Source organism: Saccopteryx leptura, chromosome 2 (assembly GCF_036850995.1).
Source record: "Saccopteryx leptura isolate mSacLep1 chromosome 2, mSacLep1_pri_phased_curated, whole genome shotgun sequence".
NCBI classification, from domain to species: domain Eukaryota; kingdom Metazoa; phylum Chordata; class Mammalia; order Chiroptera; family Emballonuridae; genus Saccopteryx; species Saccopteryx leptura.
In genome coordinates, this window is record NC_089504.1 from 355,389,043 (window position 1) to 355,414,568 (window position 25,526).

General features: G+C 43.5%; 1 protein-coding gene across 1 annotated transcript in view; it reads left to right on the forward strand.

Moving 5' to 3' along the window:
- The window catches only part of ANKFN1 (ankyrin repeat and fibronectin type III domain containing 1), a 348,145-nt gene that overhangs the window by 276,499 nt on the left and 46,120 nt on the right, over positions 1-25,526 (forward strand). Inside the window, exons 10-14 of the mRNA XM_066366429.1 lie at positions 517-624; positions 13,043-13,142; positions 14,245-14,377; positions 14,845-14,961; positions 23,208-23,423. Of these exons, the coding sequence (XP_066222526.1) occupies positions 517-624; positions 13,043-13,142; positions 14,245-14,377; positions 14,845-14,961; positions 23,208-23,423 (674 nt within the window). The remainder of the gene's footprint in view (positions 1-516; positions 625-13,042; positions 13,143-14,244; positions 14,378-14,844; positions 14,962-23,207; positions 23,424-25,526) is intronic.

Here is a 25,526-nt window from a genome sequence, read left to right on the forward strand (position 1 = left end):
GCATCTGATGTGGGCTCTTTCCTTGGAAAGAAATGTCAATTTGGCCAAAAGTGTGAAACCTACAATAAAAGCATTGGGCCTGTGGATTTCATCTAGTCTGCACATGCCCACCCCCTTCTTTCCTACGGTGGCAATCCGGTTGACACGCGGGGGGTGCTGAGTGGAGAGGGTGGCAGGGGACTGGTTCGGGCGCTGGGCGCTGAAAAGCAGAACAAGTTTCTGAGAGAGGGAAAATTGGACTCCCCAATCTCCCGTTTTCTCTTGGCTTTCCGTTACCGTTTTCTCTTGCCCTGAAACTGCCCAACAGAAGAAACCAACCACAATTACTGTTTTGCACAGGGCCCCGAACAATGGCGGCGTCCAACCCCTTGGCTCCGCTCGCCGGCTGTGTGGGTGCTGGGTGCCCATCCACGGAGTCTGTGGGTAGTGTGAGCAAAGCCTGGCCTCCGGGGCAGGGCCAGGGAGAGGCCTCCCCTGCTTTCAGATCTCACTCTGTTTGTTTCTTTTGTTCAATAGACTGGAAAGACTATGACGACAGAGAGCCCAGACACAAGGGACAGAGCGAGGTTTTGGAAGGCCTGCTGCAGCAGGTCCGAGCTCTCCACCAGCACTTCAGTTGCCGGGGTAAGGATAAGAATCTGCGCTGGGCCATCGACTGAGGTCTCGGTGGCGCCGGTAATTTTAGCAGTTTCCTAACTGGGTCATACCTTCTCATTCATCAGGGAGAGAGAGATATTAATATTTGGACATCTGGAATCACTTTACTGCACTATCTCGCTTTAACCCTTCAGAAGAGACTTCCCTCTCCTTCCTCCTTTCCTCCCTTTGTCCCTCACGCTCTCTTGACAGGGAAACAGTTCGAAAATAAGCACAAGAGAAACAGCAGCTGCCGTTAGTTCCCGTCCCTTCATGAAACTCCTCCGTGTGCTGGGCCTTTGGGATAGTCACCCTAAAACGTTTCACCTCCAAGGGAAATCCTGTGGGTGTCCCGGGGGCAGCACCACTGTTTATAACAGCAATAATAATAGTTAAACCTTTGTGTATACTCACTGTAAAGTTTACATGCAATTCCACATCCAATCTCTCTTTTCCATCCTCCTTTTGGCAATTACCGCCAAAGAAAGGCAAGTGACTTGCCCAAGGTCACAGTGCTAGGCAAAGACAGAATCAAGATGCCAGCCTACGTTTTCTGTCTCCAAGTCCAGTCTTCTTGCCATACCTCATTTTTGCCTCCCATCCTGACCTCAGGATGGGGCCCTGGGCCTTCATCTCACCCTGAATTTTCATCTTCCCCTGCACCACTACTGCTCAAGAGAAAGTAGAGTGAACATGCCTAACACAGACCCAGCCAACTCTACCCAGAAGCTCTGCAAGGAGCCTCTGAAAGCTCCTTTTCTACTTGGGCGGCTCTAGTGGGACAGGGTCAGGTTTCTGATCTGGGTAATGATTCGTGGAGCAGGCACTTAGTTTTATTTGGAGAATTAAAGCCTCCATAAAGTTTTCATTTTCCATGCTCTTTCACCCATCAGATGGCCAACTACGTGGCACTCTAGACTCAGGGCACTGCTGGGCCAGTGAGCTGAGACATCTACCGCTGAAACAAAGAGATGCTGAGTTTTGACTAGGTATGAAAATATCATACTTAGCATTAGCAAAACGTCGTTCCCAATAACCGGAGAACTATGACAACAAAGCCCTCCAGAAATTTCGGCTATAGCTAGGAAGGAGGACAAGTGTTTGCAAGAAAATAATGTCCTTCTAATGAATGGTTCATTAGGAGAGGCAAATAGGCAGGGAAGAAGCTTGAGAAGGAAACCCCAGGGGGATCTCGTTTCCACATCTCTAGGAAAACTTTAACTCAGAAAGGGCCTTCCACATCCCCCCCAGTGCAGGACGCCCTCGATTCTCAGTTATCCAGGGTCCGCTGAACCAGACCAGGAATTACCTAGAAAAACATTTTCTTGCCAATATTTGTCCTCATTTCTAACTAGAGTCAAATTTTCCAAAAGGCTTTGTTGTCACCGTCATACAGTGATTGGGAACAACTTTTTGCTAATGCCTAAGTATCTTCATCTTAACAACTACTCAGAATTCAGCCAGCGTCTCTTAATTTCAACCATAGATTCCTGACCTCGCTGCCTTCTTCCTTTTCTGCCTCTCCAACCTCCTCCTGCCCATTGGTTCCTGTGTGGCAGGCAAAGGCAATAAAAACATTGGACACCTATGTCTTTGCAATGTATCAACCATATTTTGTTTGGTCTTTATCAGAGGGGGAAAGCTAAAACTACTCATGAGAATGAGGGACAATATTTTATATCATTCCCATTACTATTGGATGCTCTCCTCTTTACTATTGAGTTAGTATCCGATAGTCAAGAAATGATTGTCAAATTCAATAAAAAGAAAAAAAATTTCTTTTGGCCCTGGCCAGTTGGTAGAGAGTCGGCCTGGCGTGCGGGAGTCCCAGGTTCAATTCCCGGCCAGGGCACACAGGAGAGGCACCCATGTACTTCTCCACCCCTCCCCCTCTCCTTCCTCTCTGTCTCTCTCTTCCCCTCCTGCAGCCAGGGCTCCACTGGAGCAAAGTTTGCCCAAGCGCTGAGGATGGCTCTGCGGCCTCTGCCTCAGGCGCTAGAATGGCTCTGATTGCGGCAGAGCAATGCCCCAAGATGGGCAAAGCATCGCCCCCAGTGGGCATGCCGGGTGGATCCCGGTCGGGCGCATGCGGGAGTCTGTCTGACTGCCTCCCTGTTTCCAGCTTCGGAAAAATACAAAAAAAAATTTATTTTAAAGAAATGATTGTCTAGACAGCCCAATGGTTTCTATGGTTTCTATTCAGCTTTCATCATGTGCATGCTTTTGCCCCATAAGAATGTAAATATATGAACAATATCAGGAAAGACTGATTGGACCTAAGGTAGAACTTCCCAAAAAAGAAGATTATTTTTTATACAGACTTATGTTCTGGACATTTAAACAGTACCCATAGTGTGTTCTGAAAACAGTGGTCCAATAGGATGCTCAGCTGAAAAAAGGGTCAAGTAAGTTTAGAAAATGTTGCATTATACATTCCTCCCTTGGAAATGTAAAATAGATATTAAAATACTAAAAACTCAAATAATGAAACATTTTGAATTTGGTCAAACAAGCGGTTTCCAAACTTATTTGGCCACTATAAAACACGTTTCAGAGAATTAGTGTTCCAAGGTTCGAACTTTGGGAAATACTGATCAATAATATGCCAGGATAAAAGAAATGACCTTACACACACACATACACACACACACACACACACACACACACACACACACACACACGAACAAATGATTCTAAGATAATTTAACATAAATCTAATTCTAAAATGACAAATGAAAGATAATTAGATATTATGTACAGAAAACTAGAAAATTGTTATTTAAAATACTCAATCACACTGAGATACTATGTGGTTTATTGCAGGGATAAACCTTTACAAATTTTATAATCATAAAAAATAATGACAGTATTTTAAATCCCAGTTCCACCCTTTACTAGCTGTGTACCCTGGAGAAAAGGATTTCCCCTCTCTGAGCCATAGCTTCCCTATTAGAAAATATCAGCATAAATAATCTATCAGGATCATTGTGAGGATTAAATTAGATAATGGATTAAACTCAACTGGCAAGTCTAGCTTGTTTTTCTTCCATATTCTTCTACGGGAAGCATAAGGTATTCTCTAATCTCAGCACTTTACTGATATATATGTTCTAGAATCAAAGTGTAATTGTTGACTCCATTATAATGAGCCTGGAGTACTCAATACATACTCAGCATGTTACAAATGCAGAAGTAATAATAAAACATCCCTTTTCCTACCATACCACTACATGGGAGATACCCAAATCCATACTAATTTCTGTATTTTGACTAAAGAACTGGCCACAGCTTATTTGCATGTTCAATACTTGGATGGAAATTCAGTAGAGATGTTGAACAACCTTTATTATTCATAAGGTTAATGCCCTGGCATACATAATGAATTATGAAAATGCTGTGTTCACCGTAACAGTACCCTATAGGAGGGAATTCCAATTATCATCCAATTTTTCAACTGTCAAACAGTAATTAAAACACTGCCTACTATGTGTCAAGTGCCAGACATACCAGTATGAATAAAACAAACTCCCTTGTGCTCTAAGCACTTTAAGCTAAAGACTTACTGCATTCAGGGTCCAAAAAACTAACAATTAGTCCAGAGCTCGTAATTAAGCAGAGATAGAAGAGAAGCCATGGTTCTTAGGAGAAATGTGAAGTTAGGTCTTATATCAGTCAAAATGGGTTTTCTCATGCTGCCGTAATCAAATGAACCCCAAATGGCCCTGGCCTATTGGCTCATTGGTAGAGTGTTGGTCTAGCATGCAGATGTCCCAGGTCTGATTTCAGTCAGGGCACACAGGAAAAGTGACCATCTGCTTCTCCACCCTTCCCCCTCCCCTTTTCTCTCTCTCTCTCTCTCTCTTTTTCTTCTCCTCTCAGTTCTATTTCTTTAGAAAATGATGTTGGGAGTTTGGTAGGGATTGCATTAAATTTGTATTTGGGTAAATTTGTACTTCGGTGTTGCTTTGCGTTATATGGCTAATTTAACAATGTTGATTCTTCTAATCCATAAACATGGAATATTTTTCCATTTCAGCATGTCTTTTTCAATTTCTTTCAATAATGCTTTGTAGTTTTCAGTATATAGGTCTTTCACATCCTTTGTTAAGTTTATTCCTAGGTATTTTATTTATTTTTTGTTGCAATTGTAAAAGGAATTGGTTTGGTTTTTTGTTTTTTTAGTTCATTTTCCAAAGTTTCATCATTGGCATATAGGAAAGCAATAGACTTTTGTATATTGATTTTGTATCCTGTGATTTTACTGTATTGGTTTATTGTTTCTAATAGTTTTTTTTGGTGGAATCTTGGAGTTTTCTATATACAGGACTGTGTCATCTGCAAAAAGTGATACCTTTACTTCTTCTTTCCTGATATGGATGCCTTATATTATATTTCTTTCTCTTGCCTGACTGCTCTGGCTAAAAGTTCCAGAACTATGTTGAGTAAGAGTGGAAAGAATGGGCAGCCTTGTCTTGTTCCTGATTTTAAAGGAAAACCCTTCATTTTTTTCATTACAGTGGTACCTTGAGATACGAATTTAATTCATTCTATAACCGAGCCCTTAAGTCGGTCAACTTGTATATCAAACTGCCGATATTGGACCCATGTGCCAACGCACCAACTAGCAGCAGCTTCCCGAATCACGACTTGTATCTTGGAATTTTGCTTGGATCTCGAACAAAAATACAGACCAAGTCATAGCTCGAATCTTAAAAAAAAAAAAAAAAAAAATTCGTATGTTGGTCTGTTTGTATCTCAAGGTACCACTGTATTTAGTGTATTAGCTATTGGTTTGTCATATATGGCCTTTATTATGTTGAGGTACTTTCCTTTTTACCCATTTTATTGAGTGCTTTAAACATAAAAGGATGTTGTATCTTATCGAGTGCCTTTTCTGCATCTATTAATACGATCATATGATTTTTATTCTTTGGTTTTATGTGGTGTATTATGTTGATTGATTCGTGTACGTTGAACCATCCTGTGCTCCTGGAATGAATCCCACTTGATCATGATGTATTATTTTTTAATATGTTGTTGTATTTGACTTGCTAGTATTTGGTTTAGGATTTTTGCACCTGTATTCATTAGAGATATTGATCTGTACTTTTCTTTTGTGTATGTGTTTTCCTTGCCAGGTTTTGGTATCAGGGTTATGTTGCCTCATAAAATAGGTTAGTGAGTATAGCTGCTGCTGCTTCTATTTTTGGAAGACTTTGAGAAAGACAGATACCAAATCTTCTTTGAATGGTAGAATTCACTAGTGTAGCCATCTGGTCCTGTGCTTTTGTTTTTTGGGAGGTTTTTGATTTTTGTTTCTATTTCCTCCCTGCTTATAGCTCTATTAAGGTTTTCCACTTCTTTGTGACGCAGTCTAAGAAGATTGCATAGTTCTAGGAATTTATCCATTTCCTCTAGGTGGTTGAATTTGGTTGCATATAATTTCTCATAATATTCTACTGTGGTCTTTTGTATATCTATGATGTCTGTGGTAGTTTCTCCTCTTTCGTTTCAGATTTTATTTATATGAGTCCTTCCTCTTTTTTCCTTAGTGAGTATAGCCAGTGGTTTGTCAATATTAATCTTTTCAAAGAACCAGCTCTTTGTTGTATTAATTTTTTCTATAGTTTTTTGTTGTTGTTCTCTGTTTCATTTAGCTCTGCTCTAATTTTTACTATTTCCTTTCTTCTGCTGACTTTGGGTTCTTTTTCTAGTTCCATAAGACATGATATGAGGTTGTTTACTTGGGATCTCTCTTATTTCTTGATATGATCTTGTAATAATATAAACTTCCCTCTTATTACTGCTTTCACTGCATCCCAGAAGTTTTGATATGTTGCACTGTCATTTTCATTTTTCTATATATATCTTTTTATTTCTGCTTTTATTTCTTTTCTGACCCATTTTTTAGAAGTATGTTGTTTAATTTATACATTTTTGTGTGTTTCTTTACCTTCTTTTAACAGTTGAATTCTAATTTCAAAGTCTTATGATCAGAAATGTGCTTGGTATAATTTCAATCTTTCTGAACTTGTTGATGCTAGTGTTGTGGCCCAACATATGGTCTATCCTTGAGAATGTTCCAATCACACTAGAAGAGAATGTATAATCTGACATTTTGGGATGAAAATATATAAATGTCTATTATATCCATTTAGTCCAGTGTGTCATTTAAGGATAATATTTCCTTATTGATTTTTCTGTTTGGATTCTCTATCTAAACTGTCAGTGGTGTGTTGACTTCTCCAAGTATGATTGTGTTTTTGTCTGCTTCTATTTTTAGATCAATTAATAGATGTCTTATATATTTTGATACTCCCTGGTTTGGTGCATATATATTAAGAAGTGTTATGTCTTCTTGATACAGTGTCCCCTTTATCATTAAGAAATATCCATCTTCATCTCTGGTTACCTTTGTTGTCTTTGAAGTCAGCATTGTCAGATATGAGTATGGCTACACCTGCTTTTCTTTGGATATTATTTGCTTGGAAGATCATTTTCCAACCTTTCACTTTGAGTCTACCTTTCTCCTTGCACCTTAGATGTGTCTCTTGAAGGCAGTATATGGTTGGGTTTTGCTTTTTTACCCAATCTGCTATTCTATGCCTCTTTATTGGTGAGTTCAACCCATTTACATTTAGGGTAATTATTGACACAAGGATTTTATGTTTTGCTTTCTGTTGCTCTGTATCTTGTTTGGTTCTTCTGTGTTTCTGTCAGTTTTTGTTTTCCTTTTTTTTTTTGTGGCATTCCATATGTCTTTCCCATTTCTTTTTTTTTTTTTTAAGCTGTGTATTTCAGGAGTAGCTTTATCGTGGGTAGTTACCATTAGGTTAAGAGAAAAATGTTCATATACACAAGAGTCCTTTATCTTATGAGTGCTTCTGCACTCCATCCTCCTTTGCTACTGCAGATCTTTATCCTCTCCCTTTTTATGTTATTGTTGTCACAGATTATCCTTGTTGTTATTGTAATCTTGGAACTTTTATTTGTAGTTTTGATTTATTTTGTTTTTTGTGTCTGGTTGAAAAACCCCCTTGAATATTTCTTTCAGTGGGAGTTTTCTGGTGATAAATTCCCTAAGCTTATGTCTGCAAAAGTTTTTATTTATCTTTCATATTTGAAGGATAACTATAATGGATATAATATTCTTGGCTGGTAATTCTTCTCCTTCGGTAATTTGAGTATTTGGGTCCACTGTCTTCTCGCTTCAGTTTCTGCTGAGAAGTCTGATGATAACCTAATGGGCTTTCCTTTACATGTTATGTTCTTCTTTTCTCTATCTACTTTGAGGATTCTTTCTTTGTCATTGATTTTTGACAATTTTATTACAATGTGCTTTGGAGTAGATCTGTTTGGGTTGCAGTAACTCAGCATTCTGTTTGCTTCTTGGATTCAAGACTCTAACTCTTTCGGTAGGTTTGGGAAATTCTCATCAGTTATTTGTTTGAATAGGCTCTCTATTCCCTTCACTCTCTCTTCTTCTTCTGATATACCCATTATTTTTATATTTCTCTTTCTAATGGAGTCAGTCAATTCTTTTAGAGCTCTCTCATTTTTTTTAATTCATGAGTCTCTCTTCTTTTCTCTGTAGCATCTCTAGTTGCCTGTCTTCTATGTCACTGATTCTCTCCTCTATTTGGCTTTTTCTATTAGCCAAACTTGCTACCTCAGTTTTAAATTCATGTATTGAGTTCTTCATCTCAGTTTTTAAAGTTTCAATCTCCTTTGTGAGGTATTCATTTTGTTTTCTGAGCTTAAGTTGCCTGTTGGTGTTTTCTCACACCTTGTTGAGTATTTTCAGAACTTCAATTTTGAATTCTCTATTATTTAACTGCAATATTGGTTTTTGTGTAATTGAGATTTTTTTTGCTTTCTGGAGATTTTTCATTTTCTTTCTGAACTATATCTCTGTCTTGTGTAGCCATGATATTCAATTTTTTCTTCCTTGATGGCATTTGAAAGTGGTGTTAAGAACCCTAAGCAAAAAAAAAAAAAAAAGTAAAAAAGTAAAATTAATAAAATCATGACAAGTAAAAAAGAAAAACCGCAGAAAACAAAGATCAAAAACACAAAAAAATTAAAAACAAAACACCCACAAAAAATAATAAAAAATATGAAAATTAAAGAAAATTAAATTCAAAAGAGAAAAAGAGGAGAAAAATAATAAGAAGGAAAAAGAGAGAAAAGGAAATATATATTTCGGTTTTGAGAGGTTTCTTCCAGTAGGTGTCGCTGTATTAAAAGTTTTAGTGCTGTGAAGTTCCTGAGCTGTCCACTGAGATGTTGCTATGGCAATAATGTAGGTGGAGTCATTGTTGCATTGGTGGGTGGGATGCATTGTGAGGGGTTTACCGTTTTGGCTTTACGGCTGTAGCAATGGCTACCACAGGCTTCTGGGCACTTCTTTCCATGTCTCAACAGACCTGGAGACCATACATGGTGCACCTCTGTTCTTCAGAGGAGAGAGCAGCTCTGGAGAGCTAGCTGTAGGGTTTGTCTCTGCCACTCCTTGTACCACGAGGTGAGGGAAGCTGGGGGCCACATTTTAGCTTTCTCTGTCTCTGCCAAGTGCAGGCTGTGGGCAGACTGGCAGATGTGGGAACACTGGCTGTGACCCTGCTCTCTGGCCACTTTGGTTTCTCTCACCCTCTGCCCCTCCAACTCACTGCTCCTCCTGGCAGAGGAGACCCAGTCACTCCGAGTTTCCCTCTCTGTACCCCTCAGACAAAATCCAGACAGCCCGAGCTTCCCTCTTCCCCATAGTCCAGCAGAGAAAAAGAAAACCCAGTCACTCCAGGTTTGTCTCCTCTCCTCTCCAAAGCCCACCACGATTGCATTTTATCTTCCACCTTCCTTTTCACCCCACCCCACCTTTACTCCATTCAGTGCGTGGATCTTTCAGGCATGCCTACAAGCCCAGCTGGGGTCCCTTTGCTGCATTATAGTTGTTCAACTTGTTGAACTATCAAGGGGAGAGATCAAAAGTATCCCTCATGCTGCCATTACCCTGACGTCATCTTAAGTACATGGAGTTCCTTCAGATTTCAAAAGGCATAGCTTTGTTGTCTTCTAGCTTTTTGTGTGGGGAAGTCTGATTCCAGAAGTTTTATATAAAACCTATTTTTGTCTACTCTCAGAAGTTTTAAGTTTTCTTTTTAACTTTAGTATTCCAAAATCTCACTGCCAGGTGCCTTTGTGTGGCTCTAGTGTTGTTTGTTCCAGTGTGGCACTGTACATTTGGCAAGCCCTTTCAATTATGGAATATTTTCTTAAATTAGTTCAATTATTTCTCCCCTTTTTTCCTGTTCTCTCCTATAAGAGTTCTTACTCAGATGTTCTTACTCATGGACTAGCCCTTTATTTTTTTTTCTCCCTCACCCCACCCCACTTTCCATCCCCACGTCCCTTGGCTCTTCTCTCTTAGAGATTTCCCCAACTTTATTTTCTAGGCTTTCTGTTGGATCTTTCAGACTTTGATAACATACTTTTAATTTCCAATGCTCTGTTGTATTCTCTGAATGTTTCTCTTACAGATTCCTGTCGTTTTTACAACGATGCAATATCTTTCCTATCTTTCAGGCTACACATGATAGGCTTGGTTTCATTTTATATTTTCTTTTCTCAGCACAGTCTCCCCTCTAAGTCACTCTTTTGTGTCTTTGCTTTTGGCCTCTGCTGTTTGCAGATACCTGGGGATCCTTAGACATTTGCTCAGATTTAAGAGCAGGGAGCTCAATAGCTATGGGGAAACTCTGAGCACGTGGGCAGGGCTCTTTATTGACAGGCTTCAGTGTGAGGTGATTTGGCGAGGCCTTCTCTTTCGAAAAGCAATGAGGCCAGTGTCAGAATCTTCAGGTGTGTTCTCTTAGGCCAGTCAGACTCCAGAGAAGTTTCTTCCAGCGTCCCGCCAAGGGGACATAAGTTTGAGTTCCAGTGTCCCAAGAGCCATGTGGGGAATTATTCTGCATGGAAACTTTCATTTAATACACCTGTTTTGAGTACATAACACTTCTTTCTCCCACTTTTAACCATACCCTGTGTCTCCCACTCTAGAGACTTCATTTTCTGCTTTTTAAAGACTATGCCTCACACTTTCCTCTAGAGTGGAGAAGGGGTGTTTGTCCACCCGTGCAGGGCAGCGAAGATATTTAGAAGTCTAACTTCTTTTTAAACAGCCTTAAACATGTCCCCCTGATTTCAGCCCCACATTCACACACACCCCCACCTCCAGTAATATATGGGGCCCACAGGGTGAGTCAGGTGGTTTCTCAGCATTCACCACTGCTGGCTTAGGACTCCTCTTTTTCAAGTCTGCTAAACCCCTCTGTCCATCTGCGTTCCAGCTACCAAGACGACTTGCTTAAGTTTCCTATCCCATCCCTTTGTCTCTATAGATTTATGTCTTTGTCTTTATAATAGATTTTTAAAAGCTTTTCGCTCTGCTTTTAGTGAAGTTTTGGGAGCGAGTGGTATGCAACAAATATGTTCAATATGCTGCCTTTAACCAGAAGTCCCAGCAGCCACACTTTTTTTTTTAACAGCAAAATTTTAAAGCAGGGTGTATGATCAATCAAATTCATGTTCAAGTAAAAAAAGAAGTGTTTTTGCATTGTTCCACCAGAGGTAACTGTTACCAGCACAACTGTTACTTGAAGCTGGCATGAATGCTTATGTCTGTCAGCTTATCCCCAACTGCTCCTGTGGGATCATGGGCAGGACCACACTGGGCCTCAGCCACAGGCCGTTGTCCAGGGTTCTGTGTGCCTATCCCCAGTCACAAATCTGTCAGGAGGTTGATGGTGACCCAACAACCGCAGCTTCCCTTCATTAGCTTACGATGGGAACTACAACCAGTGATCATCTGGTTCAGCTCCACGGAGCACTGCTTGCAAAGACTGTTATAGGAAGTCTACCACTTTTATCAGTGAGCGCTCCAGGCTGTGAACAGAAGAGCTGTACAGGTGCAATGGGTGACCTGCTCGAGACTGTAGCTACAAAACCCTGCACCTAGTCATGTCCCAATACATACCTATTCAGTTGATGAATGTCTGTTTTTTCCAGGTACTGGTCTTTTTTGTTTTTATATCTTGGACAATCCACTTAGCCTTTCTGTCTCAATTCTTCTCCTAAGTAACAAAGGGAGTAATCATACCTATGCCTACAACTATTTCTGTAAGCCAACAGAGACACTGGAAAAAACTTTCCCACAATGGCTTAGCAATGGTTGTAAAATGGCAGGATGCTATGGGTGGGATTTTTTTTTCTATTCTCCAGATTTTGTGTAATGTATCTATACTAATTTTATCATGAAACAAAATATATAATGGAGGCCCTGGCTGGTTGGCTCAGCGGTAGAGCGTCGGCCTGGCGTGTGGGGGACCCGGGTTCGATTCCCGGCCAGGGCACATAGGAGAAGCGCCCATTGGCTTCTCCACCCCCCCCCTCCTCTCTGTCTCTCTCTTCCCCTCCCGCAGCCAAGGCTCCATTGGAGCAAAGATGGCCCGGGCACTGAGGATGGCTCCTTGGCCTCTGCCCCAGGCACTAGAGTGGCTCTGGTCGCAGCAGAGTGACGCCCCAGAGGGGCAGAGCATCACCCCCTGGTGGGCAGAGCGTCGCCCCTGGTGGGCGTGCTGGGTGGATCCCGGTTGGGCACATGCGGGAGTCTGTCTGACTGTCTCTCCCCGTTTCCAGCTTCAGAAAAATACAAATATATATATATATATACATGTATATATATACATGTATATATATATATATATACATGTATATATATAATGGAATATCCCACCTTGTCATAAGTCGCTGGTACAGAAAACAGAAACAAAACACCTAAGTAGGTTTTCCCCTAGCACAGGGGTCGGGAACCTATGGCTCACGAGCCAGATGTGGCTCTTTTGATGGCTGCATCTGGCTCACAGACAAATCTTTAATAAAAAAAAATATTGTTAAAAATATAAAACATTCTCATGTATTACAATCCATTCATTTCCTACTGCTCATGTTCATGGTTGCAGGTGGCTGGAGCCAATCACAGCTGCCCTCCGGGACAACACCAGATTTTTATTGGATAATGCACAACATACATGGGTCGTTGTGTGGCTCTCATGGAATTACATTTTAAAATATGTGGCATTCATGGCTCTCTCAGCCAAAAGGTTCCTGACCCCTGCCCTAGCATTATGTCACTCATAGCCAACATTTTTGAGGGGCTGCTCATTGAGTTAAGTGCTGGCATCTCAAGGTACAGAAGTTTCTTGTAGTAATGAAAGAGCTGAATCCCCACATGGAACTGAACTTAAGTGACACTAAGAGGACAGGGGAGTCGACAGCAGGAAGATGGGAAGAAGGTACTGGGAGTGTTTCCTGCCAATGAAATTTACACTGTAAACTTTTTGTGTTCCAGAAAGTTCAAAATTACAAGCCACGGGTCGCAAGCAGTCGGTGTCAAGGAGCCTGAAACACCTGTTCCATTCCTCAAACAAGTTCGTGAAGACCTTGAAACGGTGGGTCCTGGGATTTTCCCAGGAAGTCTTACCTTCTCGGGAATCAGCTGGTTTGCGTTCCGGGTAGAAACATGGTAGAAATTCCTTTTTCGTTATTAAAAGAAAGTGGAGCTCATCCTTTTATCTCCCTTCAGCCTTTCACCCGTCCCTCTTCCACCCCCTGCCCTCTGGCCACCATCAGTTTGATTTCTTTCTATGAGTCTGTTGCTGTTTTGGTTTTTTCATTCTTCTTTATTAGATTCCACAAAGAAGTGAAATCACTCGGTATTTGTCCTTCTCTGTCTGACTTATGTGACTCAGCATAATACCCTCTAGGCCAGTCCATGTTGTCGCAGATGGCAAGATTCCTTTTTTTATCATGGTAACCACATCATTCGTTATAGAAATGTTGAATAACTATGTTATACACCTGAAACGCATCGTATGTTAACTATATTTTAATTTTTATTAAATAATTATATCATATTTTAAAAAAATAATATGAGCCCTGGCCGGTTGGCTCAGCGGTAGAGCGTCGGCCTAGCGTGCGGAGGACCCGGGTTCGATTCCCGGCCAGGGCACACAGGAGAAGTGCCCATTTGCTTCTCCACCCCTCCGCCGCGCTTTCCTCTCTGTCTCTCTCTTCCCCTCCCGCAGCCAAGGCTCCATTGGAGCAAAGATGGCCCGGGCACTGGGGATGGCTCTGTGGCCTCTGCCCCAGGCGCTACAGTGGCTCTGGTCGCAACATGGCGACGCCCAGGATGGGCAGAGCATCGCCCCCTGGTGGGCAGAGCGTCGCCCCATGGTGGGCGTGCCGGGTGGATCCCGGTCGGGCGCATGTGGGAGTCTGTCTGACTGTCTCTCCCTGTTTCCAGCTTCAGAAAAATGAAAAAAAAAAAATAATAATATGAAGTTCACTTTTTCTCCTGAGAATTTGGACAAGATGATCATTTCTCTGAGTTCTAGTCAGTGGACTTGTGGTATATAGCAAGAATATGCTTATAAGTATATATTAAATTACCCTTTTTGAGTCCAAAAAAGTTTTGTTTTGTTTTTTTCCCTGATTCAGTCTTGGCAGAGGAAGACGGTGAAGGACAGTTTTTATTTTGCTTTTTCTTTTTAGGGGACTCTACATAGCCGTTATATTTTATTACAAAGACAATATGTTAGTCACCAATGAAGATCAAATACCGATCGTTGAAATAGATGACTCACACACCAGCTCCATCACACAAGACTTTCTGTGGTTCACGAAGGTATACCAAGTACTGATTTTATTTCCCCCAACGGTGCACTGATGTCCCTGCCCATAAATCTCTGCAAACCTAGTTGCGGGGTCTCCCGTGATCAAAGTATTGGGGTGGAAGGAAATTATGTCAAAGGTCTCTTCCAGTTCTGATATGCCCTGTGTCGTCCAGCATGCCAAAACTGTCTCTGCTGCATTTTCAAAGCAGAGAAGCTTGCATCCTGTCAGATTGTGTCTCCACTACTCTGACTTATGGGATCATTTGGCAGAGACTAAAATGTGGATCTGACTGTTTCATTAACATTCAGATCTTTTTCCAATTGGACAGAGATCAAAAAGTTGTTTCGCGTGTATCTGAAAATGGACTGGAGAACAAACATCGGGGGTCGGGTTTCCTCTCCCTGCTGCGCTTTGATGCCACCACCTAAATCACGCACTGGCTCGGACGATGATATGACCTCGTGCCTTCCCTTGCAGCTGTCTTGTATGTGGGAAGATATAAGGTGGCTGAGGCAGAGCGTCCCCATCTCCATGTCCTCCTCCACCGTGCTGCAGACTCGGCAGAAGATGCTGGCGGCCACAGCCCAGCTCCAGGTGAGGGGCCAGGTGGCAGAGCGCAGAAATGGGAGAAAAACTCGGCCAATTCCGGTCCATTCGCACACGGCAAGGGAAGGAGGGGATCCGCTCTTTTTCTGAGCCCGCAAAGCATACGGAGGACTCTCAGCCAGCCTGAGCCACTGAAAGGTTCAGGGACGGAGGGAGACCCAGCAGATATGTGGAGCTGTTTCTTGGCTTGATGCTTTCGGTAAAACGCAGGCATTTGCCTACATTGTTGCTTAGCTAAAACAGAACCAAACAAGAAAGCTCTTGAAAGCTTTCTGATGACCATGAATGGTTTCATCCTGCTGGCCTATCAGCCCCATCAGGTCAGGACCCGGTCCCTACAGATACAGAGTTCCTCCTAGAAATGACGCTGAGTCCTAACCAAACTCTTCTGGGGTTTCCTCTCACTGTCTTCTGGTTTTCCCTGAATTTGTGGTTCTTAACCCAGAAAAGTACCTTCTGCCTGGGACTGGGGTCCGTGAGTCCCTGAGCCTCTCACAGTAACGGGTATCTCCCTACAAAGCCCTCAGTTACAGCGACCCCACAGCTCCACCACCCCCCCCACCTGCAACTATAGAACTTCCTTTCTCCATCCACAAAGCAATTCAACTCCCTGCAATATTAGTCATTCTTGTTTGGCTATTATTAGTTTTATAAAGTAACTCTTACCCTTTCTGCGCTCTGCTCCATCACCCACATGGCTTATGGTCTTGTGTCCTGACTGGCCTCAGACAGTTTAGTAAACAATGCTTTCCATTCCGACTCACTCTCGATTGCAGAATCTTCTCCTTCCACTCCAGGACGGCCACGAGGGCTGCACTGCATGCGCAGCGCCCCGTCCTGTCGTCACGGATCAGCCTGAATCAAGCTAGCGCGCTGGACCCCAGCCTGCTCCTTCATTAGGTCGAGTCTGTTCCCAGGAGGCTCGGCTCCCCCCTGGATCCTCACAGGAGCCACCAGACAGCCCAGACATGCTTGCAGCACAGGCTGAACAAGCCGAGGGTCTCAAATGGGGCTCCTGATTGTATGTTTAGCGGAGGCTCCCTAAAACACTTTCGGCTGATGTCGGTAACGTGAGAAGAACCCGACTGTCACAGCCAGGGCAGTCAGCTGCGGAGAGGCTAGAGGGGAGCCATGATGGCTGGCGTTCCCTGCTCAGCCTCCCCCCTTGCAACAGCCCTTGGGTTTCCTGGGCCCCACCGCTCCTCGTAACGCATCAGCCGCCTTCTGAGGTCATTTCCCTCCTTGTCTAGCTTAGATTCCCTGGCCCATCATAATCGCTCCCTTGAAAATAGTCTACATTTCTGGCCACTGTCTCCTTCCATATTATTTATTTGGAAAAATCCCAAGTCTGGATGAATCCAACATGTCTACACTGAAGTACTTACACACTGCTGTAGAAAAATCACAATAAAGGGGGAGGGGGTCTGACTGGTTCCATGTTAAATTCATTACTACAATTCCCACATGCCATGTTACCTAGTGATCACATTCGCTTCCTCTACTACATTCTCTTTCCCAAACTATATATAAGGCAACTATTTAAAACCTTCTCTACTCTCCCAGACCCCCACCCCTTCCTCACAGTCCTCATCCCACGTCACCTGATGACTTCACTGTGTAATTCAGGGGCAGTCAACCTTTTTATACCTACTGCCCGCTTTTGTATCTCTGTTAGTAGTAAAATTTTCTAACCGTCCACCGGTTCCATAGTCATGGTGATTTATAAAGTAGGGAAGTAACTTTACTTTATAAAATTTATAAAGCAGAGTTACAGCAAGTTAAAGCATATAATAATAATTACTTACCAAGTACTTTATGTCGGATTTTTGCTAAGTTTGACAGAATAAATCTTTATAAAACAACTTACTATAGTTAAATCTATCTTTTTATTTATACTTTGGTTGCTCCACTACCGCCCACCATGAAAGCTGGAACGCCCTCTAGTGGGCAGTAGGGACCAGGTTGACCAGCACTGGTGTAATTCATTCAGAAAATGAATGGGAATGAACTATTTTCCATCACCAAATGGAAAAGCCTCCTTGTATTGAACCTACTTTGTCTTCCCTTCCATTCCGTCAGATAAAGTCTCAGCCCTCCCACCAAAGCCTTCTCCTCCAACATGTGCTCTGAGTTCTAGTTCTTCCTGCCCGTCTTATTTAAACGCCCTCACGGGGCTCCCGTTGAACCTCCCCAGACGTCTCCTCCGCAAGCCTGTGCTGCCCCTCCAGCTTCCATGCTCTCTCTCTTCTTCCTTTAGACCCACACTTCTTGAAAAGGTGTCTGTATTCGCCTCCTCCACTTAGTTCCTCACCTCCCGCGTAGTTCTCAGCCTTTGCCCTGACTTGGGCATGACCAGGCTTACCAAACTGCCCTCTTGGGCCTCCGGGAATCAGAGGCAGACCGAGGCACATACAGCAGGCCCCTCGCCTGCATGGCACCTGTGAGTGCGGGAGTCACAGAGCGTCTCAGGTGGGGAAGGGGAATCTCAGGGGACAAGGGCCTGCACATTGCTAATACTCCAGTATTTGGGGAGATTTCCTTTCTCATTCTAAATATGCATGTTTATATTTGTAATTTTGTATTCTTTGTCTTAAAGAGGGCTCCAAGATTACATGGTGCAGGCCCCTACAAAAGCTGGATCCATCCCTGCCAATGACTTCAATCTCACTAAGTCCAGTGGACACTTTTAAACCCTCTTGGCAGCTGACATCTCAGCAGCGCTCGGTACCCCGGCTCCCACTGCCCTCCTTTAAACTGCCACGGCCCTTGGCTTCCGTGGCTCCAGAATTTCCGGATCTTCCCCGCTTCCGTGCCTGTCCTTCTCAGTGTCCTTTGCTCTCTCACATGCTGCTTCTTCAGCTCAGAATCCTCTCGTTCTACTTTTTTGCCTTAATTTCTACGTCTTTCAGATCTCAGTTTACGTTTTGTACATCCTCAGGGAGCCGTTCTCTGATCTCCTGATGCAGTGGGTCCCTCTAATAGCACCCTGTATTCTTCAATGGTCATCATAAACCCATTAATTAATTATTGGTATCCTTATTGGGTCAGTGACTCACCTGGGCTGTGGAGGCCCTGAGCTCAGGGAATGTATCTATCTTGGTTACTACTACCTCCTCCATGTGTGGCACAGGCCAGACCCTCAATAAGCATGGTTCGGGTAAATAAATGTATTTGTCAACCCATCCCTGTGCCCCAAAGATCCCACTTGAGAGTCTTCTACCTAGCCAGAGGGGAAAGGGCACAGAATGTGCCCCACACCAGCTGCCACCTGGCCAGTTCTCTGGCCCTGCACAGCGACAGCACCTCACAGTGCCCCATAGATAGCTACCCCTCCCGGGGCCTATCTAAGGCCAGAGCCCTGTTATGAAAGCCATTTTCTCCTTCACAACAGTAAGAGTCATTTCTAGCCTTTTTGTAGGACCTACTTCCTAAACTGTTTGCTGATCTTCAGGATAAAAATGTTTGAAAATAGAGTACAGTACAAAAGGAGGTTTACAGTTGTGAGTGCACAAAACACAGAGTACATTCTTCTATTATTATTTATGAATGGCCATATTCTCTTTCATACAAACAACTGGAAACCTACTTCTGTCCCAACTAGTACTGAAGCTGCCTGTTTTTTGAGGGTAGGGAGGGTGGTGGGACAGGGGGGAAGTGACAAGTCACAGAAAAGCTTTTTAGAAGAGTAAGAAAAATAAATTGGGGGAAATTGATGTTCACTTCATATTTCAGCTCTGTTTACCAATCTAACATTTCTTACAATGTTCTGAGGCAAATAAAAATGCATTATTAAACAGCTTGATTGGCATTGGCCCTAGGCCTAGATAAATTCTGTTGATTCATTTCTGGAGTATCTCATATCACTCTCCTCCCCTTTCCAGAATCACGACCACTTCCTGGTCACTCCAGTTACACGAGAGCCTCCAAAGTCATCTTCCTGCTTCCGGTTCTGCCCTCCGACCCGCTTCCCACACTTCCGCCAGGGTAGCCAATAGAAGATTCGGACCCCGGCATGCCCTTACTCTCCCTCTTTCCAGGGTGGCCCGTTTGATTGTGGCCCACAAACCTGTGTCGCCATCTTTCTCCTTCTCTCCTGTTTCCCTGGCACCCCGACTTCCCTCCGCCCAGTGCATGCCAGCCCCTGTGCATCCTGTGCCTCCTCTTCCAGCTTCCGCTCAGTAGTGAGGTCCTTTTAGACACAGTAATCAATGATCATCAGGAAACAACAACGTCCACACTGATTTAACAGACCAGGTGCCAGGCATTGTGCTCAGTGCGCTACAAACTCTATCTCGTTTCATCTTCACCGCCCCGTAACAATTGACGTTAATTTAACAGAGGATAAAACTGAGGGCTGGAAAGGTTAAATAACTTGGCCACAATCACAGAGATAGGAAGCAGCAGAGTCTGGATACAAATCCAAACCCTGTAACTCCAAAGCCTGCGTTCTTTCCAAGACTTCCTCATCTTCTCTGTGTTCATTTACCAAAGCAGACAAAAAAATTTAAATAGAAATTAGCTACATTATAGTTTAAAAAAGAAAGAAAGTAGAATCCTATTCCGCATCATTTGGAGCCTATTTAGAAGTGGCCTTAATTTGATTAACATTATGTAAGCAAGAGGAGAGACAAGTATCTGCCAGGAATTGGATTTAAAAAAAAAAAGATGAGAAAGCCTGTAATTGGCTAAGACCCCAAGTTGTTTTTCCTACTCTTAGGAAAATGACAGAGGCCCCAAGAGGCAGAAGTGTACATTGCTCTTACTTTAAGAGATGTTCAACCTAGTTATCCTCAGAATAAGCAATAATCTGACACGGTAGATTCAGTTACATTAAACTCCCCTCCTTCATGGCTTTTAGAAATGAGTGTGAGCGAGTCAAAGCCAGGTAAGAATTGACTGTGTCTCTTTCATTTCTCAAGCTGGAGGAAGGTCCCTCCCTCTTAATCAGCGGTTCTCAACCTGTGGGTCGCAACCCCGACGGGGGTCAAACGACCAAAACACAGGGGTCACCTTCCAATGGCTTTAGGCGACCCCTGTGTTTTGGTCGTTCGACCCCCACCAGGGTCACGACCCACAGGTTGCAAACCGCTGCTCTAAATTCTACATTTCTTCTTCAGGCCTTCGTATCTCTCCTCTGGAACTCCTTCAACCCCTGTGGCACGCCCAAGTGACAAACGGTCTTTAAACATTGTGTATATCTGCCTGGGGCTTGAGGACGGTCCTGCGATTTGGTCTGGTTATAACCTAGATGCATTCCTGTGAGCCATCAGGTGGCTCTGTTCCTCTTATCTCGTGGGAGCCTCAGGGTTCCCAGGTCCCCTACAGTTGATTGCATAGCGTAACAGGTATGAACATGGTCTGTTTTTCTTTTAGGCCCTAAAGAATTGCAAATTTGCCACCTTTGAATATAGTTGCAACTGATTCTTATAAGGACAGTCTGCTTTAACCTGGGTGCTCCCCAGAGCTGGCTATCCAACCCAATTTGGTGTCAATAACGAATTTCAGAAAGACTTCCATACTTGCTTTGTCAGCCCATCAGTCATCCTGACCTAGCCAATGCTAACAGTGAACCACCAATAATAATTCTGCTTAAAAAATGAACTCCTCACCTGACCAGGCGGTGGCGCAGTGGATAGAGCGTCAGATTGGGATGCAGAGGACCCAAGTTCGAGACCCCAAGGTCGCCAGCTTGAGCGCAGGCCCGTCTGGTTTGAGCAAAAGCTCACCAGCTTCAACCCAAGGTCACTCAGTCTGCTGAAGACCTGCGGTCAAGGCACATATGAGAAAGCAATCAATGAACAACTAAAGTGTCGCAACAAAAATCTAATGATTGATGTTTCTCATCTCTCCATTCCTGTCTGTCTGTCCCTATCTATCCCTCTCTCTGACTCTCTCTCTGTCTCTGTTAAAAAAAAAAAAAAAATGAACACCTCATCTAATGTCTACCCACCAGGGTTGGTTCAAAGTAAATCAGATTTTCCAATTGCCCTAACAATAATATGTTAACTCAGTCAACAAAAAGTTATTGAGCCAGGCACCATGCACGGAACCCTGAATCACAGAGCTGAAGCAACCACGATCTAGTACCGTCTATATCAATACATGGGAAGGCCAGAGTCATGCTAAGATAGAAGTCTGTATAGGAAAGAATAGAGGACAAAAGAGAAGTGGTCAACTCTACCTGAGGGAGTTGGGAAAGTCCCCCAGAGAGGGTGAAACGTGGGCTGACCTTGAAAACGAGTAAGTGTAAACCAGGGTGGGGCTCCAATTAGAGCAGTAAAAAAAGGCCCAACCCCTACTTGTATCAAACATGAGAATTTACAAACTGTTTTCTCATGCATTGCTTGACTACACTCCTCCCAAAACTCTATAAGGGAAAGATTAGGATAAGGGATATACTAATGAACTGTAAGGATGCTTAATTTTAGATGATGAAACTCAGGGCCAAAAGGAGTAAATAATTTTTCAGAAGTCTAAAAATCAATGAATAGCAGCCAGCCCTGAAATTCAACACCAGTATAACTAAACACTTAACAGCGGTGGTTTGCTGGAGCCAACAACCTCTGGCTTAAGAAAGCCAACTGTTAGACGTTTAGGAATTTTGAAAGTCTATTGTCAACACCTTAGTAGTTTGAAATCAGCTTACGATGGGAGTATTTACACCACAGACATTGGCATAACCTGTAAGTTAAGCCTTTTCTTCTTTTTCTTGATAGCCAGTTGACCGGCATACCACTGCTGTTGGCCAGCATTACTCTCCAGGAAATGACTTTATCTAAAACCATGGTGCTACAGAGGGCTGAATTAAATCCTTACTGATTTACTTCTCAATGATTTAAAAGTAAACTATTGAAAAGGAATAATCTGAGTGATTAGGTAATTGTTAAAAAATAGCAACCCTGCCAAATGAAATTTTATATGTCAACAATTATTTATTAACTTTCTTCCTTGTGTGTCCTGTCCTTGTCAATTAAAAAAAAAATTTAAGACACAGTCCCTACCTGTGAGGGAACATTTCAGCGCTTTTGTTGATGTGGATACTGAATAGCTGGTGTATTCATTTTTAGGCCATCCTTGTTACTTTTACAATTTCCAGTTTTACTTCTGCTCTCTTGTTAACAGCTTATCTCATTAGTATTTAGGTAAGCTGACAAAAAAAAACAAAACAGCTAGAAGCTCTGAGATGATTTATAATTTTAAAAAACCATAGATATTTTCCCGACCAGTGGTGGTGAAGTGGATAGAGCCATCGACCTAGGAGGCTGAGGACCCAGGTTTGAAACCCAAGGTCACACCAACCTGAGCATGGGATCTTCGACATGATCCCAAGGTCACTGGCTTCAGCAAGGGGTCACTGGCTCTGCTGGAGACCCCTGTCAAGGCACAGATGAGAAAGCAATCAATGAACAACTAAAGTGATCCACTACTAATTGATTCTTCTCTCTCTTCCTCCCTCTTTCTCTCTCCAAAAAAAAAAAAAAAGAAATAGGTATTCAAATTAAGAGTATTTTATCCTATTCCTCTAGGTGCTCTTCATACCCCATATTTGTGAAACTGTTTACTGTAATAGCATCTACCCAGGCCCCTCCACATTTAATGTGGCGTCCTTCCCTTCCGGCCATTCAAAAGCATTGTCTGCCTCAGCTGACCTAGCTCACAAACACTTTTAACAAAGCTTCAGATGAACAGAACTCCCTGAAACACAGATAAGTCAAACCAGGCCAATCTCCCAATTAAAGTATATTGAAGAGAATGCGCAGCATTGGGGGAGCTGTACAATGTGCTACATTGTCAATTCACTTCTTCATTTTAAACAACCCCACTTCATACCGGTTTACTGTGGACCTCTTGAAAACTCCACAAGTAGCATACTTGAAATATCAGGCATTTTTCTTTAAAACATCTGGGATTCTCTTCAAGTGCTGGTAACTGAGGTTTATGTGCTGGTGTGTCAATGTGGGTAAGAGATATTTACAGATATTGAATTTGCTTAAGAAAACATCATTTTTGTGCCTTTTGCTCTGCTCTTTGCAGGCTTATGGTGCAGACATTTTCTTTGAGCTCCTGTTAAGTACATTTCTATGATGCCCCATAGTCTAGGTTTCAGTCTGCTAAAAAGAAAAAAAATAAAACACCTTCTCAGAAACGTCAGATAATTATTTAGTGTCTTTTGTTGCAGTTATGATGACTTGTTTGTACATCACCTAAGCTACCAGAAATCTGCTTGCTTCTAGAATTTACTTGGAACACACAACTTGGGCAGAGTTTACTACGAGCCCATTAGAGACCGGCACGGGAACACCCTCATAGTCACCATCAGAGAGGTGGAGATGCTCTACTCGTTTTTTAATGGCAAATGGATGCAGATCTCAAAGCTTCAAAGTCAGAGGAAGTCCCTGTCGACGCCCGAGGAGCCGACCGCCTTAGACATCTTACTGATAACCATCCAGGTAGGCCACCTTTTCAATTTCCTAACATCGTTCAAGTTCCAAACATGCTTACCAAGGCACCAGTGAAATGTACGGACAGCCATTTGCATATGCAGGGATGGAGTGGAGAGGGCCCAGAGACACTGGAAAGCCATTTGCATATGCAGGGATGGAGTGGAGAGGGCCCAGAGACACTCCATTGTTTGTATAACACACAGAGAAAAGACTCGGAGCCTTGCTTTTGTCACTTTCCTGATCTGGAATTCAAGTAAAGGGCACCTTGAAAATGCCACTGACCAAAGAACCAATGAGAAACACTGAGACGAATGTTTGAGTAGGGCTCTGCTATAATAGTGATACATTTCCAGACTATAAATGTATGTAGGTGTATATATACACATACTTTAAACAAAAGCACTCTTACACATATTGACTCTTGCTTGTTCCTTAAACAACTCCCTTGAGACTGACAGACATGATTAAATCCAGTTCAGGGATGAAATAACTGAGGCTCAGAAGGTTATGTGACATGTGACCACTCACACAGGCCGATTTGGTGATGCTGAGGAAGGTTCCGTAGTGTTCAGCCCTTCGCTCTGTAAGCCCCTGCAGAGGCCCTGGCAGGAACCTAACGATTCCACATTCATAATTGTGTATTCTCCATCTTAAGGAAAGAACCCAAAATTGGACTAGGTTCAGGCCCCACCAAACTTGGATTGCCACCGAGCACACAGCGAGCCAATGGCAGGGCCAGGACCTGCGGACGGGTCTTCTGACCGGAAGCAGGCTTCCTTCTGCTACGTGGCACCCTGCTCTGGGGCAGGGGGCAGGGGCAGGAGCTCAGTGAGTGGGAACAGGAGATGAGACGGAAGATCCACGGCTTGCTTGACAACTGAATACCAGCACAATTCAAATTCAGGCAGCGCAGACCCAGCCTTCTAACCCGGGTGGCGGGACCACCCCACATTTGCTCCGAGTCCTGCACGCTCCACGCCACCACACTGCCTCTCACGTGCTCACGTCAATATGGGCTTCAAGCTGCTTCTCTTTCTTGCCTGTTTCCTCTTTTTTAAGCCTAGGGATGGGGATGAGTTCTATGGAACTGTCCAGTTAGGCAGCAATGCTGACAGAAACGTCCCACTTGAGTCCTGTACAAACCATGGTGTGTGTTCTGTAGCCGTGGGGGGAGGGCCCCACTCCACACTGACAAGCCCAATCCAAGGCTGGGCCCAGCGGCCCCCTGCCATGGCCCCAAACAGCTACGCCACCAGCCAGCTTACCTCCACTCCCCTCTGAGGGGCGGCCAGTCTATCGCTCTCACCTTTCCATTGGTCGCCCGTCCCAAACAAGGACAAAGTCCAATGGAGCAAAGGTAGGCTAATTGGCCAAAGCCTCTGGATGTGCTTCTATGGAATCTGAGTTCATCTGAAATTGATAGAGGGGGTGTGTGAGAGAGAGACAGACGGGGGGCAGGGAACACAGACACATTCGTGGCTCCCCTCTTCACCTTTTATAAGCAAGTGCTAAAAGAAACATTTAAAAAATCATAATAAATTGAGCTTTTACGGGGTGACTAATACACTAATCCCCTATAGGGATAACCAGGGTCTGGGCCACCTCCCCTCCTAGAAACACAGCGCAGGCCCCAGCATGATACAATACCTGGTTTCTCCTAGACTTATTACATTAAAAATGTGTTACAGGTGCAGAAAAATTCCAATCTGGAGAAAGGTTGTTAGAGAAGGAGACCAAAAATAGAGGCAAGATCAGGTTTCCACACAGATCCAAGTGGAAAATCTACCCCCGCTGACTGGCACATTCCTGCTTGATGTCATTCCCCCCCCCTCTCCTTTCTCCTCCTCCTATTTCTCTCTCTCACCCCTTCCCAAGGAGGTCTCCCACTGGACAGGAAACGGGGGATAAAACTACCAGGGCTGGGATCCAGCCACTCCCAGACTCCAGATCAAATATGTCAAGAGTTGGTCCCACCAACTGAACCTGAGAGGAGAGGTAGGTCGCGGCGGCTGCCCAGAGCTGTCGGGGTACCTCCCGCACTCTGGGCCACAGACCCCGTCATTTTCAGGGTCAGGGCACTGATGACCACCCGGCCTTCCGAATGGAAGC